At 38.1% G+C, this 22,447-nt stretch overlaps 1 protein-coding gene across 2 annotated transcripts in view; it reads right to left on the bottom strand.

The window, feature by feature from the left end:
* Window positions 1–22,447, bottom strand: part of NELL2 (neural EGFL like 2) — a 135,815-nt gene that overhangs the window by 86,554 nt on the left and 26,814 nt on the right. For both annotated transcript variants that reach the window (XM_030959604.1, XM_030959605.1), the window contains exons 4-9: window positions 18,400–18,573; window positions 18,195–18,291; window positions 16,489–16,561; window positions 16,241–16,323; window positions 15,117–15,245; window positions 13,801–13,903 (exon numbers count right to left, since the gene is read on the bottom strand). In XM_030959604.1, coding sequence (XP_030815464.1) covers window positions 13,801–13,903; window positions 15,117–15,245; window positions 16,241–16,323; window positions 16,489–16,561; window positions 18,195–18,291; window positions 18,400–18,573 — 659 coding nt within the window. The remainder of the gene's footprint in view (window positions 1–13,800; window positions 13,904–15,116; window positions 15,246–16,240; window positions 16,324–16,488; window positions 16,562–18,194; window positions 18,292–18,399; window positions 18,574–22,447) is intronic.

The following is a 22,447-nucleotide window of genomic DNA, read 5'->3' as shown; positions in this document are numbered from 1 at the left end:
ATGTTTCTATTACATTTAAAACACAAAGTCACTGTTCTATATCAGTCTTAGAATCACTCAAGATTCTAAGTGTGTGACTACAGTGTGAGACACCTCCAACAACACTAACAGGCTGTTTAGTCACAGTGGCAAGGAGTCAATCTGAAATCCTGAATTCATTCCCCTACCTCTCACATTTCCTATATTTCCATTAACTGCTACCAGGAAATTACATAATTCATCTATCCTATGTAGTGTTGTTGAGAAGCTTTCTATAGAAATAATTTCAATCCTGGAATACAGGCTCCTTGAGTCATCCTTAAATACTAAACAGTTAATCTGAGCTCTGAAAAAGCAGCGCAAATATGACTAAAAACTCTATTGACAGCAGTTCAGCTGAGGTAAATAGACCTAACAGATGAGTAAAACTTTAAAGTAGGCTGCCAGACGGGAGTCTGGGAAAGAGGCTGCAGCCAATCAAAGCCAAGGGACACTAATTGCACAAATGCAGGTATCTCTTGGTAAGCAAAGATCCAATGTGGACGTGTTTGACACCAGTTTCCCTTAAAAAGGGCATTTCTGCTATTCACATTGCAACGTTAGCTAGGTTAAACACAGCAGCCAAAACAGTTCTACTGAATGACATGCAAAACTTTGGTGCAATGGACCATATTCTGCTTGCTAAAGGGAACTGGAGTATTTTGGACTATATACATAGTATTTTAAAAACTTGGGCATGTCTAATGTGAACAAATGCCCACCCATTTTATGACAAATTCACTATATTCACTATTGTTGTCAATCCAATACCCAAACAACTTTCACAGCAAAATGTCAAACTATAAAATCAAACACCTTAGACAAAAGTCTCAGAGGGTGTCAAGAGAAGAAAAGTAATTGAGGTTAATATTAATTAAAAGACAACTGTATTACAATTATCTTAAAGGTTTATAAATAGCATAAGACTCTGACAGACAAAAAGAACTCCAAGGCAAATATTCCAATACAGGCTTGCTTAATCCCCATAAAGATGGGATTTGACATTATCTGATCAATTCCTTATGTCAGCTATCCACAACACCAGTGACATAGCTATATTTATTGAAGGTGCTAATAGATATTTTATCAAATGCTGACAGGGAAATTTGGACTTTGTTCCACCTTTTCTCAGCTGGACTGCTGGGCTAGTTGTAAAAGATACTTTTCTGAAAACTTTGTTAAGAGAAAAATAGCAGAGTTTAGAAAACTACACGTCCCTAGAGCACCTTATGCTTCAAGACATGCTTAAATTCACCCATACACCCATCAGAAATGCCTCAAGTCACAGGTATTCACATGCAAGATGAAATTGAATTAACTGATTCAGATTGAGTATTGAGAGTTTATGAAATTAATGAAAAACTGCTAAAGACTTGCACACTTTTCAGTCAGTATTTTGAAATCTATGAGAGCTAAACAGATATCACCAACCAGCATTAATTTATTACATAAAAAGAGGCTAGTGTTCTCCATTGCCATAAGTTAAAACCATCCATAGACATGACATGGGTGGGAAGACATGCAACTACTCCTGCAGCTGTGCTTACAAGGTGTAACTGTGCCCCAGATACTTCCAAGAGGTGGCAGAGGGAAAATAAAACAATGTATTTCATCCATTAGGATATTTTGCCCAGATTTGCCACTAAGAAAAAGAGTGCACCAATTATGCATAATTTTAAAAGACATACTTTTGCACATGGCAACTGAGATGGTGGCTTTCTGCAGCTTTGTGGACACAAATCACGTGAACATACTCAGCAAAAGGCAAGTGCCTCTGAAGAGCAGCATTTTCTCAGAATTTGAGAGTTTCATTTGACAGCATTAAAAAGATCCTATGCAAGCTACAAAACTACAAGCTCCAGCACCATATAGTAAAGCTGGCATTTATTAGGGTGAAAAAAACTTGGAAGTGATGTTTCCACGCTCCCAAGTCAAAGGTTCCACACAGCTTCTGCTCCAAAAATTTACAGCAACCTTCAACAGTCATGGAGGATTTTGACTAAAACTTGCCATATTATTTAAGTACTCACAGACTACACTAGTATTTAAACAACTATCAGGGACCCTACAGATGCTTTTATTCTCAACCAGAATATCCTTGGTCCAGAACAGTTTCCACGGATGTTTTAGTTAGAAATTCTGCACTATCACTTTGCTGCACACACCTCCCTAGTGAAGGCACAGCATCCTGTGACCTGGCATCCATCTCACCGTATTTTCCTCTCAGATCCAAGTTCTTTCACTTCTCCTAGGAACAGCAGCCCCTGGTTAAGTTGGCTGTTACAGCAATACTCACGTTTGCCTTCTTGGTGCAGGCCAGTCTAATGTGCTCAGACATTCCCAGGAGTAGAGCACCACATCCACTGCTGTTGTTAGATCTCACTTCTTTCAAAGCACCTGCATCTAGCTCTGTACAGCAACTGACAGGGTTTCATGCTCCCAACTCTTCTTCCATCCACTTCTGTTCCCACATAAGGGATCTGCCAATCCTTCCATCCCTCCCTTCAGCCAGAATGACAGGATTAGGTGGCATAATCGCAAACACTCCAGATAACTGCATTTAACATTCTTAAGCTAAGTCCTTAGCATTAGGTTAGCAAAAGGTTTTTAACACAGACAGCAGCGTAAACACATTTTTTGAAATCTTGATTAAAATTGGTTACGCAAACTGGCTTTCTTAATTTTTTATATACTCAATCCCAACCTTCATTATCTAATAATATTTAACCAAAATCTAACACTAAAAAATCAGGTATTAACAATAGTTTTAGAAATTTTCAAAAGACAGTTTTTAAAAGAAACCTATGTACATCTAACATGCTGTTTCCCAAGGCTCCTAGAAGTGACTATTATCCATTGTGCATTCCAAAACAATACAATACTTCATGTCTGAAGTCAGTTCAGGATTTGAAATAATTAAAAATTTAAAAGTAGCTGGAGCAGATGTTCACAGATTCTGCTATGTCACAGCTAATTTCTCCCAAATGTATCTGTCGATACTCTGATACAGCACAGAAAAACTAAGCTGGAGTTGCAGTAGCAGCTGTTAATGTAACTACTCCTTTTTTTCTTTGGGAACATAAGTGAAAGAAAGTTTTATAGTCCCTGATAATTTTTTAAAAATCGTATCTGTAAATACTCCTATTGTCCTTAGGAGGACCTTTCTAGACATCAGGCAGAATTCACAAACTGTGCAGTTCAGTCTGTTTATCTATATGGAGCTGTATTCAACTCCAGCTGAGGTTTGGCTGCAGCACTTTTCTCCCTACAGTGGCAAGCAGCATCTCTGTATTCCTCCCATGTCCCCTGACCTTGCTTCCACTGGGCATATACCTTCCTTTTTGGCCTTAGCTCTATCCAAAAGATCCCTTTTCAGTCAAGCTGACCTTCTGTCTTATCTGCTTGACTTCCAGAATGTTGGAATTGCCTGCTCCTGAGCTCTCAAAAGAGTGGGTTTAAGAAGTGACTAGCACTGCAAGAACCAGTGATTCCCCAAGGATGTGATTTATTAATTTATATGTCTATTTTAACTTTCTACTTTGAGAATGTATTCATTTATTCCCACATTTCTTCACAGCAACTCACCAACAGAATACTGCAAAGTTAATAAAATGAAAAACGTGTGGTTAGGGGCTCACCAACTCTGTTCATAAAGAGTTACAGAAGGCAATGGACAACATTTAAGCATCTGAAAGCCACACACTACTATTATTAAGAAGTCTGTCTGAGAAATTCACAACAACCATACCCAAGATTGTTATCTCTTCTGTGCTATACTCAGATTTGATTTTTTGTTTACATGCCTTGAGGATCTACAAGGTTTCTAGATAAAGCATGATGAAAACGTCTACAAAACTAAATCCCCCTTTACAAGCCTGTAAAATTAGCCTAGAGAGAAACACTGCACTTTAGTCAATATGAATATAACTTAGTGAGACATCTTAAGGAAATAATACCTGAATTTAGATGTCATTGTCAAAATAACAACAACATAGAGAGAAGTGTGCCTGTTCATCTTCCCTACCTTCAAAGTACCTGACGTGCTTGCTTACTAGACAAAACAGGTTATGTGCCTATTTTCCAGATGAGTCAAGCATATTTACTTGCTTTGATTTCAGGATGGGGGGGAAATCTTACAGCTGAAACCAGGTGTTTTCTGAACCAATGTATTACATCAAACAATAATGCCACTGTAATTCTAATACTACTATGTATGTAGTACATACATAGACATCAGAAACAAAAGGAAAATTTGTTGGACAACAGAAAAAAAAAAAGGAAACCTAATAATACCATCAAATTTCTTCATCTATTAGGAAAAGAAAAAAATTGTAGAATAATGTAGAATAATGTTAAGGGATTTTGACAAAATGTCACAAATTAAAATGAAATCGGAAAACAGTCAAAATTATACTTGAAAATAATTTAAAGCAAGAAGGGGAATACCAGAATTTTCACTTACAATCAGAATCTTACATGAATAATTTCAACAAGTAGAAGGTGAAAATAAACTAGTCAGCTACCCTGTAGAGAAAGTCTTAAGATGATCAGCCACCCTCCAAAACAAATGAAGAGGGCTTTCTTCCTAATAGAAACTGGTAAGAAATCAAAACCCCCAAAAAGGCAAAACTTAGTAAAAATTCTCTATATTGGCAGAACAGAGTTACAGAAACACCACAGAGTCCTGTGACTGGTACAGTGACAAAAGCAAACTGCAGAAACTCTTCAAAGAAAGAGGATTGCAATGACCTTTTTGAAGGCAACAGATGAGGAAAGCAGGATAAAGGTCTGCTACATCATATCAGACAAGATTTTCATTTTAAAGTTGTGTCTCACATGGGACTAAGCGACCATTATTTGAAGCTGAATATATTTTATGAGCTGACAGATGCAGAAACAGTGATCAATAACAGCCTGGAGGTCTATACATCACACTTCAGATATCTGCAAGCAGTAGTTAAGAGAAGTATACCAAGCAGTAGATAGTTTAATTCAGTACATGTTTCCACTGAAAAAATGTCAAACTTCTGCAGTCCAAAAGACTGAAAGCCATGGGTTTAAATCATTATCTTCACAAAAAGACAAATAAAGGGTAACAGTGTACATCATTTTATATTAATCTCACTGAATCAACTTCATTCATATTTTACCATCCCTTCCACGGGAAATAAGATCACATTATTGACAGTTTTGTGGTGAGTTTTCTTCCAATAATTTATTTATTGAGTTTCAGCCTTGACAACCTTCCATTTTTTCATTTCTCAGACATAGGCACTATCAAAAAATTTTATGTAAGCCTTCTTGTACACTCTCGTATCTCCTACTGGTGTCTCCCTTAAGCCAGCATTCCATCCAAACAATCTTTGTCAATGTGGCAATCCTGTTCTGAACAAGAGCACATCAAGTGCAGACTGATCTTTGCAAAATTGCGCAAGCCAAGAATCCCATTTGGTTGGTTGGCTGGGTTTTGTAAAGCCTTTACTCCATCAGTACTCGCTGCCTCCAACTTCTCACACTTCTGTGACCTTGTCCAAAGCCTTTAGTTCTGGGGTTTTCAGCTAAGGCTTTTCTCTTTTTTTTTCCACAGTACATACCCATTGAAGATATTTGCTACTGATATTATAGGTATTTCCAAGATCTACAGAAGAAAAGGTCCAGGCAAAAATTAGAACATCAGCTACAAGCTGCTGATTTGGCAATGTGCTTCTGGTTATGGGACAAAAAAAACATCCCCAACAACTCCCCAACAAAAACCCTGAAATAAAGAAAAAAAAAAACCAAAAAAAAACCACTACAACCCCCCCAAAAACCAAATCAAACAAAAAGAACCTCATAGATCAATGATGCACATATAGTGACATAAGCACATCACTGCTGAGAACATACTGAAATCAACACACAGACATATGACTGCCTACATATTCTAGATTATTTTTGTAAGTATAAATAGAACTTTTTTTTAAATTATTATTTCATAGCTATCTAAGAAAATTCTGGTGAAATCAGCATTACTAAAGTTAGGGTACCAACTTATTAGATGCTGGAACACTGCCAATCTGTCCACTCCCAGCTGTCTGGAAGCAAATATATTCATATCTAGCATATGTTAATGTTTTATTTGCACTGGAAATAAACTAAAATAATAATATGCTGCAGGTATTTTATATTTTATTAACTCCCTGGTAAGAATATAATGAAAAAGGAATGGAAAATATTAGCTCTTTTCCCACACAACCTCAACAAAATAGGTTATAAGGAAAGCATAGCATGGCCTACAGCAAAATTCTCCATGTAAAAGAAATATTTTAATTCTCTACCAATAAAGTTACCAATATTATGTTTCCAATTTCTTCTTTAGTGCAGATTGCTACATATCCAGTGTAATGTATTTTAATGAATAAGGATTTACTTAAGCATACTTTATTTTAGTATTCACTCCTCAGGCACACAGTAAGACTAAAACTAGATGATTTTACCATTAACTGGAGTTCTCCTCATAGACTGACACACTGCCTCCAGATCTAGGGTCTTCTGGTGGAGCTCCATAATGCATGTGGTCCAGAGTAGCTAGAAGGCCACTCACCTAGGAGGAAGCCACACTTCAAGGCATGAAAAGTCTAAGACAGGCACAGGCACTGACTCCCCCCAGTCCTCCTTTGCTAACAAGGAAAAACAAAATTCAAAGGACATAGGGAAGTAGGAAAGTAAACAAAATAGGAGCAAAATATTTTGAGAAGCCCAAAGTACTGTAAGATGTATTTCAGTATACTGTAAGCTATATTTTAATTTATAAAGAACAAAAGACATACAAGGAATGGGCTTCCTGCTCAGAGGGGAATTGGAATTGCAAGTCAAAAGACTCCCTGTTTTCCTTCTGATGGGGAATACTGCCCAGCTTGCAAAAAACAAAGGTCACCTGAGACCACATGCTCAGCAGCAAAAATCCCCTAACAATTCTGTCATTGGCTATTTAACAGAGATAAACCAAATATTGCTGTGGTGTAAGAGTAGTTTGAAAATTTCTATAGCTTTACAATGGAAAGTACAGCAGAGACTGAGCACCTAGGGTCATGGGTTAGACTGGCCCTGCCCACCAAAGCCAAGGGGATTCATTCCACTGTCTTCAGCTGGTTTTGAGCTCAGCACAGGAAAGGCCCCAAGACGTTCTTAGAGTGTCTCAACTTCCTGAGATGTCACAGATCCCAGAGAAGTGAAGTCTCTGAGGAGATCTTCCCAAAGTGTGTGAACTCCTGGTGGAAAGGACTGAAGAGAAAGACAGGCTGCTCTCAGTGGTGCCCAGCAACAGGACAGGAGGCAAGGGGCACAGACCAGAACACATAAAAATCCATTTGGAGTGAAGAAAATATTTTGTTACTGTGAGGGTGACTGAGCACTGGCACAGGTTGCCCGGGAGGTTGTGGATTCTCCATCTGTGTAGATATTCAAAAGCTGTGTGGCCACAGCCCTGGGCAGCCTGCTCCACACAGCCCTGCTTGAGCATGAGGGTGGGACCAGGAGGCCTCCAGAGCTCCCTTCCAACCTCTGCCCTCTGGTGAGACTGACACTGCAGGAGCCATGCTGGATTCACACATGACAGGTGCAGCCAGCATGCTTTTCTATTCCAGCTCTGTAAATCTAAAACATCTCCACTGATCTTATCAAGCTACCTGAGTTCAATGACATGTTTTTTTCTTCTTGCAGAAGTATTTAATTAGAAAAAAAATATTTTGTCCTATTTCTAAATGAATATGGATACTGACTTTCTTTTGAAGTCACAAGAATAAAATGGTTTAAACAGTTGGTAAAGTACAGTGTAATTCATCTCAGTAGTACAAGTGGTACAATACAGTACAAGTACAATAAAAATGCTTTTTATTTGTCATTCCAGTGTGGTACTATCATTATATGTAATTCAAAAGCCGGAAAAATAAGGTTGATGTGAATCATTTCAGCACAGAAAATCCAGATAGTAGAGGCTGAATGGGCACTATTCTGCTAAATAACATTCAGAAGTTCTGCATGCTGACTATGGGAGGTTATAGTAAATATCACAGCTCTACAAAACAATCCAATGCTGGCTATAGTCAAGATATCTTTTAATACTATTCTGAAGTAGGCTAATTTATCTGAATTTTCATATTAAAAAGAAACCTCAGAAGAACAGAATTTATGCTCTGTATGCACTTACGTTCTTTAAAAAGCCACACGTAAGTATTTAAAATCAAAAAGCAACTATTTGTTTTTATTAACCAGAATGTTGCTTCCCCTTTATATTCTAAAGTGTGCATTTTTTAAAGAACTATGATAAATGAGAAATCATTGTTTTACTGCTAAAAACTGCCTTTTCTTCCTGCAGTACTGATGTGTGCTCTGCCACCCCGAGCCTGCTGGCTGCTCACAGCCCTCAGACTCTTGCCATGTTCCATCCAGCCTGCTGGAGATGCTCTTCCATTTCCCTTCTTCTGATTTACTTCAAGGATAAGATGACCTCTTCAGTCAGTGACTAATAATTTCTCCAAGCTGCAGCCTCTCCTCTGTGCCACACTGAATGCAGAAACTTCTCTAGCACTTGGCTGAACAAGGCAGGGGCTGGCACCCCACTTGGCTACTGATGGAAGTCACCTAAGGCTAGAGGATGAAAGCGCAGGGGGGAAAGTGGCAATTTAGTAAAAATATGGAACTTGGTAAACAGCACAGACTTAAGTCCACAATGCTTCCAACTACCTGGATTAATTATGAATTTCAGAGTAAGTTTAACCCATATTCCTTATGTTTCCAGATAAAAATTTTGCACTCTTGCTGATGCTCAATTGCTGCTGCAAAGAAGAAGAAGATGGGCTTTCACAGCTCCTTCTCTCTGTGTCAGTAGGCAACAAGTGCTGGAGTTTGCAGAAGAGTTTGGGGGGGAAAATGGGTAAATTATGAAGAGCAAGAGGGGAAATCCCTTTAATTTTAATAATAAAATTAAAAGTTTCTGCAAGATAGCAAGACAGATCACTGCATCAGAAACCCGTGCATGTTATCTAAGAGCTACAAAATTATATTTGTTTTAATTATTTTGCTAAAAATCCAAGTTATAGAACCCCTATACACACTCTCTCCCCATACCTGCTAGCACAAGAACCGTGACCTGATCCAATACAACCCTGATGTTTCTCAAAGTTGCTTAAAATACTTGTGTTAGACTGACAATTTGGCTACATACAATGCACCAGAAACCCATCAAATATCCTGTCTCAGAAAAAAAAACCAAAAACAAACAGGTATAAGGAAAAATCACAGCCTGCAGATTTGAGCATAATGGCTCAGATTTTAACCTCTACTGGAGTCTGTTGGGATGGATTTAAATAGTTTGCTGTTAAGTCAATAAGTATCTGCAGTGTCACTGGGAGGAAGAGAGTGATGAGAAGAGAGCAATTGCTTCATGGAAATCAGTCTTTGGTGATGGGAATTATTACTGCACCAGATACTGGCACAAATATCACTTCTGGTCTTATAATAACTAAAATCACCTAGATTGTTTAAAATACATTGGTTCCATTTTAAAAAGAATGCATATAGCTTTTGGAGGTGATGCCTTGGTGTTAATACACTGACTAATGAAAACATTACCATAATAGGATCTGCTGACCAAGCACCAATTCTCTCAGCTGCTAAGACATTGGCAGTCCTTCCACAATTCACTTAAAATAAATGAACTTGTCCTTGTATTTCTTAAGCCAAGCCTGTGGTCTAAAGCAATATTTATAGGGTCAGTAGGGAAGCTTAATCTCCCCTCAATTTGTACTGGTGCCTATCACCACACAAAGCATTTGTCTCCACAGAGGACAAAAAAAATTAATGATCTTTTGCACATACCTTCTCAGAATTCTTTAAAGTTGCATTGAGTATAGAAAAAGTAGTCTCTTCCCTCCAGCTCCAAAGAATTCTCCACAGGAAGCTCCCATTGAACTAAGATGTATGCTATGGCAGCTGGACTGAGTATTACATTGTCTACAGCTGAAACATACATCCAACACACTGGCCCATTCATCTGCCCTGGAAGATTGCTGCTTCTTCGAGCCCATTACAGCTAATAGAAAACACAGTGATAATTTGCATTCATTGCCATTCCCCATGCTACCAGCATCGACCTTCACACAAGACAAAACAGTACAAGTTGTCTGAATGGCCTGAAACAAAGGTATGGAGTTAAGAGAGAAGGTCAGGATTTGGTTTTTTGTTTGCTTTGTGGCTTTTTTCCATTGGCTTACAAAAAGAACTAAAGTCAAAGTAATATTGGTTTTTAAAAAAATATCTAAACCTTTCCTTATTAAGTGTTCTTCCCTGAACTAAACATTTAAGAAAAACATGAATAGACAATTGTGCTGAAATTTCTGAAATGTTGAAAATGTCATTGAACAAGATGAAACAAAGCTTTACTGTCCAAAATATAAATGCTGGACTGGGCTGAAATTTAATTCCTAGGATTTGGCAGCGTGGGAAAAAGTCTCTTAGCATAACAGTTTAATGCCAGAATCAAGCTTAAAAATCCAGCACTTTCCATTCCTCTTACACACCTGATATGCATCACAGTAACTGATGTAAGATTAGCTTCACAACTTCAGCTGTCTAAAAGTTCAGTATCTGATCTAAGCACCTGTATACAAGCCCAGGAAGATGTCCACTTCCAGAAGGCAACTACTCCCATTCCCTTCCAGCCCCTCCCAGCACCAAGTGCCTTCTGGAGCTGCCAGTCCCTGCAGCTCATTATAAAGAGAGCCAAACTGGTGATGTCCACAACTAGTAAGTGAAACACATCAGGTAAATGAAACAGCAAATGAAAGCAGGCTTGAAAATGCTTGGTTACAGCATGTAACCCTCCCTGCAGTCTGAGTGCTAGCACACATCATGGCACACTGTACCAGCCAAGATGCTCTGAAGCAGTGCCAGGCACAAGCTGGGGACACAGCCTTGATCAGAGGCCATTCCCAGCCAACCATCTGGATGCAGATAACCTGCTGGGGGTGGGAAAGGGGAAGAGACTTCAACCATGTGAGCCGCAAGTGCCACAGGACTGTGCCTGCCCTATTTCATTTACTAGTGTAAGTGCAGCCACTTCAGATTGTATTCCCAAATTCTACATGCCTAAAGCCATGCAGAAGGACTCCATCCTCTGTCACTGAGGGGGAAAATAAAACCAACCAAAAAACCCTAACAAAAAAAAAAAAAAAAACAAAACAAAAAAAAAAAAAAAACAACAAAAAAAAACCCACCAAAAATCCCAGAAAGCCTGCTTGCTGGTCACTGAAAGAGCCAGAAGTGCTGTACACGTAACTCTCCTCTGCCAGCTGTCATTAAATCCAACATCACTCTTTTGATTTTTGGTGGCTTTGTTTTAACACCAGCAGAAGAAAGGAAGAGGTGTGGAGGGAAGCACTCAGCCCTGGGGGAGTGAGACACAGCCAAAGGTTCCAGCAGCTGTCACTGCCTGGGCACTTCTCAAACAAGAGCCTGGCAGAAACAGCCCATCATCTGGTATGAGATAACAAATACCAGGAAAGAAGCATCAATATCCATACATGTTCTGTCCTGAAACAATTACTAAATCCAGCTAAAGAACAGTCTATCAGGCACCATTTTTTCTCAGCACTTACGACTGCTTATCCAAAACCAAGGATGTGGCTCCATGAGCAACACTCCCTAACTGGGGGTAACCCCCTAAGCTGTTTTTCCAATTATAAGCCATCTGTGTTCACTCTATATTATCCAGTCAGAAGCTACATCTCTTGCTGTTGTTCTGAGCACTGAAAACAATTAAGTTATTCTCGGAACCTGTCCAAATGGAGCAACTCAGCTTTGAACCCCTCCAGCAAGAACCAAGTTCAACAAGCACACTGACCTCAATCAGCTCAGACCCTGACCCAAAGACAAGAAGACAGAATACAGCTGGCCTATGTATATGAACTCAGAGACAACTTAGCATTTCCACCAAATTGGCCTGGAGAATAAGTGACAGTCTTGCAGCTTCCATTGCCTCTAATTTCCACTCTTTCACTGGAATTTAACTACCCTGTCAATGAGACTCCAATTTACATTCTCTGTCCTTTGGTTCCTGGAATTCAGCCACTGTAAAAATGGTGTGATTTTTTTTTCAAACGTCACTTTAAATAACCTAGACAAAATTAGGAAAAAATTTCAAAAGCAATTTTTTTATGTGTTTTGATCTAATTATTTTTCTGGTAGTTTGTCAAGAAAGTGGTGTGTGTTCATGTTAGCTATAAATTGAATTATGTACTGGCATCAAATTAGCAACACTCAAAGCTAAGACGCTTTGATAATATTAAGAATATCAAACAGGAAATTGCAGAGTAAACATCAGTGTGCTGTACCAGAACTGCATCTTAATTCAAAGTAGTACCAATGCTCTGTGACAAGGTCAGTGTCCATATGCTCATTCACATTTCTTGACTTTTGTCAAAACTTCCAATAAAAACAATTTTGGAAGAAGTCATATGATGTGAGTGCTTCCCCATTAACACCTGGATAGAGAATTCCCAACTCAATTTACAGGCAGTACATTACAAAAACATACTTCAGAGGATCAAGTTTTCAAATTCTACCAACATGGTCAGAAATTCAAACAGCCTCAACAAGAGCCTTGAATGCCACACATATCACATTCCTGAATTACCAATTACCCTGAGTTATCTAATATGCATGGAAATTCTCTGTAGCTGGTTAAAAAAGTATCTGAATTCTTATTTCCTCTTAATTAGAATTAATCTACTTGAGTAAGTTAATAAGGGTTCATAAAAAGGGATGGTTTGTGTAACTTCTAACACAATTAAATATTAATAAACTCCTGTGGGAGCTAGATCAATGGAGTACAAAACGTCTTCCTGAGTTTTATCTTAAAACATGTCATTTTAACCAGTTATGTATTTCTCTACACTCTGTAAGAAGTTTTATACAGCAGTAGAACAGTGATGAAACCACACAGCAAAATCTCAACATTTACAGAATAAAGAAGTGTGTGCATCTCATGCTCAATTTTAAGAATGGATTCCACCATAGTCTGAAATAACTAGCCATCACATATGGAATACACATATATAATCAATCTGAAATACTATTTATAGTCCATCTAGATAGAGGTTAACCTGAAATTCCCCTTCTCTGGCCCTACTTGCAACAGAAGCAGAATACCATAAAACCTAAAGTTAATCATGTATCCAATTGGAAAAGACAAAATACATCACATTTTTCCATTTTTCCTTTAATTATTTTACAACCTTTTGTGAAATAACACTTCTAGGTGTCTGGGTTTTGCTGGTTTCTTCTTTTCTCTTAACTGAGGAAGAAGAATCATGAATCTGAACGTCCATTTCTAAGCTCAATAACGTAAGGTTGGTAGTACACTCTTCTTGTGATAAAGGTGTTGGAGACCCTGGTCAAACACCAGCAATTGTTCCTGAATTTGTAGCAGTTTGGTCTAAAACATAGATAATGGAAGTCTGCAGAAAGCTTTGTAAGCAAATTTTTTCATCTTTTTAAATTTTGAAAATAAACGTGTGTGCTAAATAAAAACAAAATAACTAAACTGAAACAAAATATCCCACCTTAAATATTGAAACCTTCTGGTTATCAGTTCACCAGAACACTTCAGAGAAATCCAAGTTCCCTGACTCCTCAACCCAGCTATTTAATGACCAGTTCTTTCACTGACATATTTACAGAAAGGTTCACGTTATTTCAGATTTCAAAGCATTCATTAGCAAGAGGCACAACAGTGAAACTTACACTGACATTCCTTGCAGCACTTGCCATCCACATAGGCCAGGGCAGAGTTCAGAGGACAGTCAGCGAGGGGGCAAACCAGAGCCTCGCACTGCACAGTGCCATTCTAGGAGAACAAAAGGTGCTTAACTGCAGGTTTTATTTAGCAGTAGCAGAGATGTTCTCAAACACAGGAACTTGAAAATCTATTTTTAAATACAATGAACTTTCTAACAATGTCCAAAAAAAGATAGTTTAACATGGGTCTTTTAATAACTGCAAGAACAGAAACCATACCTTTAGAATGCCACACATACAATCTTTTAACATGAATGATGTGCTCTTTGAGATGATAATGATTAAATTTTTTTTAGAGGCAAACCTATTTGGAGGCAAAACATTCTGCCAATCAGGAAAAAAACTGACAGATTACTGTGAAATGACAACTGCACAGAACAATACTGTGCCTTCTGATTTTATGTTAGAGAGAATATATGTCTAAAAGGTAGCAATATTACAGCTGTGAGAAAAATCCAAGACAAAAATATGCAATGAATTTAATGCTAAATTCAAAGAATTTTAAACATTTATCAGATTTGATGCCATAAAATACTAAAAGCAAAATGAATATCCATCCAGAAATATAAAGGTAAAAAAAAATATTAAGCTTAAAGAGACCCATGTAGCCAATTATAAATAGCAGCAAATCAATCTAAGGTGCAGTACAGACAACGACAACCTTTTCACTGGCTTCTAATGGCCTTTGGATTAAGGATTTAATGAGTTCAAATGGAATGAAAGAGTTTTATATGAATGGACAGCAATACAGACACCCTAGCTTAGTACCTGGAAGGATACTTGCAATCACGTATGGAGTTGTGATACCTTTGGGAATCTTCCATCCACCAAATCTTTTTCATTGGTAATATAACAAAGCTTGCATATGACCCTGACATTTTATTTTTTATTTCTTATTGAGATGTAACCAAAGGCAACCAAAGGAAATCAGGCACAAGGGATCTATTAAATTATTTGCTAAGAAAAAGGCTGTGTTTTTAGAGACAAAAACAAGGAATTAAAATTCCAGAGAAACCTATTTGCAACTCAGTGCAATGGAACAACATGAAATCTAAGTATATTCCCTAGCACCTGCATATGGTGACATGAAATAGAGGAGCTACACATGCTAGTAGTGCAGAAAATATAGGAAAACATATTTATTAATACTATTCCTTTAACTTCTTTGTTGTTAGTACCTAGCATACATCTGGAAGTTCTCAATAAACCTATTCAGAGGAAACACTGGAGTTCCTGACTCTCCACTCAAACCATAGCCATACCATGCAAGTGCAGTTCTTACAGCCATCCGTCCAGGATTCAAACTCTCTGTAGGTTGTGCCTTTCATTGTGCAGGTTCTCTCACAGTAGCACTGATCCAACTTGTTCATCCTCTGCTCAGCTTGAGACAACTGTATTTACAGTTCACAAAAATGTTTTGAATTTTTAAGTGGCCTCCACATTAGTAAAAACACAATTCAAACTGTGCCCAGTACACAGATGAGAGAATACATTTAGGAAAACACAATCAGAGATAATAAAACAATTTAATCATGTTGTATTGTTAAATACAACATGATTAAAGCATCAGCTATTCAGAGATGGAAATTGAGAAGTGAGACACAATGCATTGCATCTTTCTTATCACCCTGACATCAGGGACATCATAAAAAAAAATGAACAGGTCAAGATGGGTACAGCTCCTCATTTCTCATATTTGTATTGGCACACTGATCAAGAATTTTGCTCCACATCAAGTACTCGCAGACAGAGGGGCCAAATAAGCTCAGAACCGACATTAGCAACTTTTTCTGCTCTTCAGCCAAGGCATTTCTAACATTAGTGTATCAAAGCAGCTAGGTAACAGCATTCCAGCAGATATCTAAAGAACTGACATTTAAAATCACAGTATTCTACTTTCACCAGCAGACATGAATGTCTTTGGTGTAATATTCTACAGGAAGAAATAAGAAAGTCCTGGTTTAGTTCCTGATTCTTAGTTCCTTGTCTTGCATATATTTTGTCTGAACGTGCCTTTGGCAGCTCAGGTCTTGAAAAGTCTTGGTAAGTCTTGCTGTAATAAACACAGTTATCTATATCATTCTAGGTTTATTGATTTATTAGCCTTATAGGTAGAGTTTAGATATCTATGAGCCCTTTCCTTGCTCAGGGATTTGGATGGTCTTTACTATTAAAATTCATGATTCTATAAAAATATTAAAACACAAGAAAACTCTCTGAACTGAGAATCTGTATGTATAAATTTGGCAGAGATATATAAAGATGCAAACATACCATGCAGGGATGTTCTGCACACAGCCATACAAGCATGACTAATCTAAAAATACAGCAAATAAAGACTGGCAATCCTAATTGCTTCTATGAATAGAGTCCTAGTAAACATTACCTTAGCTGATGTTTTTGCTAAAATGTCTTGCAGTTCCATAATTTTCTGCACAAGTCCATGGAAGTCATTACAAGTTGGGCATGCTGGAATAATACAACACATGTTAATAAAATAATTCACAATAGGTTCAATCATGCCAAAGTTGACAAACAATACACTTAAATCCAAGGTTTTAAGAAAGCTTGTAGGACAGAAAGAAGGTAAAAAGCACACCTTTCATTTTATGATATAAGAATTAATAGACTTACTGCGATTAAGATCTGGGCACTGAGAAATAAATCCTTGAGGCATGACAAGTAATTGCACATCTTGCATTATGCCCTATGTGATAGTGGAGAGAAAACAAAAGGATACATTCTTTTTACCTGTCAAAATTATGTTTTTTCATTCACCATGTAAAACATTAAAACCCACAAAGAAAAACTACCTGATTTAAAAAAAATACTTATGAATAAACAGTTTTGTGTCTAGACTCATTTCAGTGATAGAAGAATAAGTAGAAATAAAAATAGATAGATGTACAGGCATACTGAATAATTTTTAGAGACATAAGATTAAATGTCAAGATATAATTATGTGGCAAGAGTTTGGTAGGTTTGAATTCATTGTTATTTTTAGTTAGTCACTGCAGAAAAGCTTGCAAATGACCTTTAAAAAGTAATTTGAAAACAGCTGCAGTTTCAGTTACTTAGAAATACTCTTTTAAATAAAATGCAAATTTTTTACAAGCTATAACTCTTAAATAGATTTGAAGACTAAAGAAACAAGAGTCAAGAAAAATACATTAATGCAAACCCTTAATGAGTTTGTGCTGGTTTTGGCTGGAGTAGAGTTAATTTTCTTCACAGAAAAGTAGCTGGCATGAGGTTGTGCTTTGGATTTGTGCTGGAAACAGTGCTGATAACACTGGGATGTTACAGAAATTACACAGCAGCAAGGCCTTTTCTGCTTCTCCTACCACCCCACCAGTGAGGAGGCTGGGGATGCACAAGGAGTTGGGAGAGACACAGGCAGGACAGCTGCCCCAGCTGACCAAAGAAGGGGTCATATCTGAGGGGGTCATAGGGCATCAGGCACAGCATTTAAAGCTGGGGCAAGAAGAAAGTAGGGAACATTTGGAGTGGTGGCATTTGCCTTCCCAAGTATCCATTACAGAGCCCTGCTTTCCTGGGGATGGCTGAACACCTGCTTGCCCATGCAAAGTGGTGAATTAATTCCTTGTTTTGCTTTGCTTTACCTATTAAACTCTGTCTCAAACCACAAATGTTCTAGCTTTTACCCTTCCAATTCCTTCCCTCATCCCACCAGGAGGGAAGTGAGCAAGTGGCTAGGTGGTGCCAGCTGGGGTTAGACCACAACAAATTCTGATGGGGATCCTTCCACAAAGCTTGCAAAATGCTGAGAAACTACATGTCTGTTACACATCTGCAAAGCTGCATGTTGTTAAAAACTCAGGGAGATTTCAGCATGAAATTCAACTATGATGTCTGGAAAGGGATGATTTCACCCAGAAGAACAGATCCCATGCTTGCTGGCAGATTTTACATGCTTAGTTAAGATATAATTAGTAGCCAGTATGCTGCTCTCCAATAGCAAAGGCCAAAGAGCAATTTCAAAGCAATCCAAGAGCTGTGTTATGATTAGAGAAGCGCAAACTGATTGAGCACAAACCAATGACCTCCTGAGATAATCTACTCCAACTTCCCTGCTCAAGCAGGACCAGCTACAGCAGATCGCCTAGGACTGCGTCCAAACGGCTTCTGCCTGTCCCCATAGTTGTCTTTCTTTGACAATCCTCACAGTAGAATTGTTTTCTGATGTTCAGATAAGATCCTCCTGAGCCTTCTCTTCTCCAGGCTGAACAATTCCAAATCTCTCAGCCTCTCATCATATGAAAGATGATTCAATCCCTTTAATAATTTATTTCACTCTTTATCTTTCAGGGAATGCATACCTTAAAATAACCATGTGCAGTATTCCTCTGTCCCAGCCAAAAGGTTGTACCCAAAGGTAGGTCCATGAAAGGCTTCTCCACAACTCTTTCATAAATTCTAAAAAGGAACGGGAAAATACAATCCCAAGTTGTTATCATTTAATTTACTCGGAGCTCAAATATTCCAAATGTGACAACTTCTTATAAAACAGCACTCTTTACTTACTTATTGCAGTCCACATGTAATATCAAGTGAGAGGCACTGATTGCTAAGGAAAGTCTGTGCCATTTATCATCTGCCAAAATGTATGGGAACACTTCTGTGTGGGAGCGATGACTGCCTGAACGATAATGCAACCTGATTTCATTTCGATGACCGCTGCTTTCCAGCTCCAGGTACCTGTACCATAAACGCATCATCATGTCATGAACCATTCTTTTCAGCACAGCAACATTTTACATAAGACATCTTCTCATCATCATGCAAGAACTATTTAAAAAAAAAACGAAGAAAAACAAGCAGATACAAAGGCAAAAGTAGACCCTTTTCAGATTTCCACTGCATCTCACTTCTCAGTGACAAATAATAGCAGGTTCAAACTTTCATGTAACTACACAAGATTCCAAGCCAAATATGTTCTCCTCTAACAAAACAATTTTCCATAACATGATCTGAATTACACTATTATAAATAATTGCCTTATACAATGAAAGCACAATGGGAATACTCTGAAGGCCTGAATGCACAAAAGACAACTCCAAGTTCTACAATAGCCACATCATTAGTAATTACCAAGGGAAGTAAAGACTGAGACTGAACACTGCTTTGTTGGCTTTTATATGAACTGTTACATCTTTCATTTTCTGTAATAAAATTTCTCCAAATATATATAAAATCAAGAAATGCTAACTCTTCAGAACAATTTATATATGTGTATTTATTTGCTTTGTTAAATTAGTATGTGTATTTTCAGGGTGGGTGTACACACACATATATACACATCTATATATGTATACACATATATATGTAAATATGGATATATACAGCAAAAAGCCAGCAGTGCAGCTGTGCTAAGTGAATGTAGCAGATTGCAAATACAAGCTTTGATGATGAAATTACAGCTGTCCAATTTAAAAAGCACTCCATAACCAAACTCAGTTCTTAGACAGGCTGTCTCTCACATGTCGTACATCTTCTGGGAAAAAGCTTGACTAACCATTTCTTTTTAAAGTACTAAGTTTCCCATTTTAAAACTCCCCAAGAAAATTATTTTTACACAGGAAAGAGAAAGGGAAATAGAGATTCTCTAACAATCATATGCAACCTAAAGTTAAAGAGCAAGGAGAATAACGGATGGGGTAAGATACACAACAACTGGGAGAATGGACAATTCATTTTTGTGCCTACATCTGCAATCAGACATGGCAGTGGCTTGTAAGCTGAGTGCACATGTCATGAGTGATGCCATTTACTTTAACAGACTATCTATATTAAGGAATAGAAGAGACAATGATTGTTGTTTTGATGAGTAAAAATGAGACCAAATCAAAACTATCCTGTACAATCATCATCCCTAGGAGAAGGCTGGGCTTACTGCACATCCCTACTTCCTTCAGGGTGTTCCACAGTGGAACATACCTAGCAATAGCACAAAAACCACTAGTTTTTTTGCAAAACCAGCAAAGGACAATTTTTTCTTCCTCCCCACGTATTAAGAAAGCAGTTAACTAGAGTCAGATATAAATTTTATAATCAATTTACCTCCTCATGGCCCAAAAATAATTTTTGCATTGGCAAGAAGTGGAAACTAATTGAAGGCCTGTCTGGAAAAATTGCAGAACAGTGGCAGAACTTCAGTCAACTTAATAACCTTCTTCATAACTCAAGCTTCAAGGATAAAAATAAGGTTACTCTCAAGCCAAAAGAGAAGGGGAACATTAGAGAACTTGACTCCTCCAATAACTTTTAAGTGTCTCCACCCATCTGCAGAAAATAAATGGAAAACGAAAGGCATTGATATATTGAAGCATTACCTGCTGGTAGAACTAAGAGCTCTCCTTCATCCCAAGTCAATAGCAGAACTGTTGGCAGCACACAAAGATTCAGGCAGGGAACAAACTACACTACTAGACATACAGTCACCACCGAAGGGATAAAACAAACACTTGTGTTGCCCTTATGCATGTAAGATAATGAAACCTCTGCAGATGAATCATGGATTTTCCAATAAAAAGAAGACATTGCTGGATAAATTTCATTAATTAAGAACTGCTGAGAGAGGATGCTGACAATCGATGATGCCCTAATAAGCAAAGAAATTTTCATACACAAAGTTGCACAGAAATTGTGGACACTTGTACTTTTGTTTTAATGGTGATTAACACACTGTTTTGACATTCACAGACAATATCTTTTGTTCTTCCATTTGGTAAACTAACAAATATAACTACCTTTGAAATAAGAAAACATGAATCAAAATGAAAAAGAAAATAACAACCATTAGGAGAATTATTAGGAGAATCATTTATGGTTTATTAATAATCTGTAGAGGCAGCAGCAAAACACAATTAGAAAAGCAAGTGAAATGACAGCCAAAGCAATACCACTTTCAGCTTGAACAAATGCCATGATGCTGAAATATAGATGTGAAAGTGAATCATTTCTACTCAATTTTTTTACAAAATGCTGTGCTTGCTATTCCCCTTTTCTACATTTGTTTAACTGCCTGGACTTACACGGCTCTGTCTCAGCGTCATGAGTTTCAGGAGATAGGACAAGACTCAGCAGTGACAAACATATATGGGTGAAAATGCAAAGTCTGCCCACAGTGAGGTTTCTTGTTCCATCCATGAGGCTGCAACATTGGGTGCATGGTTTCCAAAGGTTTGGAAGAATCTTCCAGAAAGTATGCTAAGCAATACCAAACAGACTTGGATTTTAGAAATTCACATCTGGTGACAAAACCACTCTATACTTCTCGGTACAATCCAGATTACTAACCATTTGAGAGAAAAAGGAGGGTGACCTTAACTCCTGAAGGACTTGCTCCCAAAAGAAAGAGTAACTGCATTGTACTGCAGTCTTCTCCTAGCCAAGAATCTCATTACTGAAAAGCTTCAGGGGAACCTCATCAGCTGAATCACCAGTTCCTTGTCCACATCAGCCTAGCCCAGCCCAGTCATTGCACGGAGAGTAGCAGCCAAATATATCCCATTTTAAACATCACTTCTCCCAAAAGCTCTAAGGTCTTCTATGCTGCAGAAGGCAAGTGACTATTGGAGTGAAAAATAAACCACAATGAGAAACCCAACACAACAGCAGAACCTGCACCTCTCTTTCTAAAATCTGTAACCTCTGTGGTTTTTTAATCAGTACCAGCCTACTTGATTTTAAGTCCCCCCCAAAAAAACCCCACCCACCTTGGGTTAAACTTGGATTTAACTTCACAGGGAGATGATATGTGCTTATGTTTTGCTATGTTCAACATGCAGAGAAGAAAATGCCAATCTGGAAAAAAAGGTTGCTACAACTCTGTAGATCACTCTGTGTGTGCACAACCATTGCAAAGGCAACAGCCAAGGCCACAGCATCAGATCAGCTGCTCTGCCTGGAAACCAGCCAGCCAGTGATCCCTAATGTACTGTCTAGGGAGGAGCCTGTCTTTGTAAGAGGAGGAAATTTGTTTTGCATGCCCTGGAGGAACCTGAGACAGAAAATGTTTGCTCTGCTGCTCAGCACTGATCTATTGTAACTTCTAGGTAAGAGCTGGGACTCAGCAGATCTGCTCAGCTGTGGAGTTCTAATGACCATGCACAGGGCATGTGGTCACACCAGCCTAGGCACAACCTGCTCTTTGGGAGGCAACAGAGGAGCACAAGGGAGACTCTGGCAGTAGAAGTCAGGATGTACAGCAAAAAGTTAGAGATTTAGGGGGTGAAACACCAGATGGTCTCAGTGCACACAGAAGCAGTCTGAGAAGAGGGAGCTACGGCCATTCCAGCTAACAGGCAGTGTTGGCAACACCAGGTCTTTGATGGCTCACTTGTTCACACCTGGCATCCTTTCTCACACAACAAATGCACACACTTACTCCACACAACTAATAATTTCAACTTGCATTTACACCATGTATACAAGTACTTCAGAAGCTAAAGGCAAAATATCATGTCTGCTGCTTATGAATTTATAACAGAGTGGTGGGGTTTTTTAACTTTTCCTACTCACATTTATAGGTATAATGCTAAAATATTTCTTCATGGTTCTTTGGCCTATA

Source organism: Camarhynchus parvulus, chromosome 1A (assembly GCF_901933205.1).
Source record: "Camarhynchus parvulus chromosome 1A, STF_HiC, whole genome shotgun sequence".
Classification (NCBI taxonomy): domain Eukaryota; kingdom Metazoa; phylum Chordata; class Aves; order Passeriformes; family Thraupidae; genus Camarhynchus; species Camarhynchus parvulus.
This window is presented reverse-complemented; position numbering and strand designations above follow the sequence as displayed.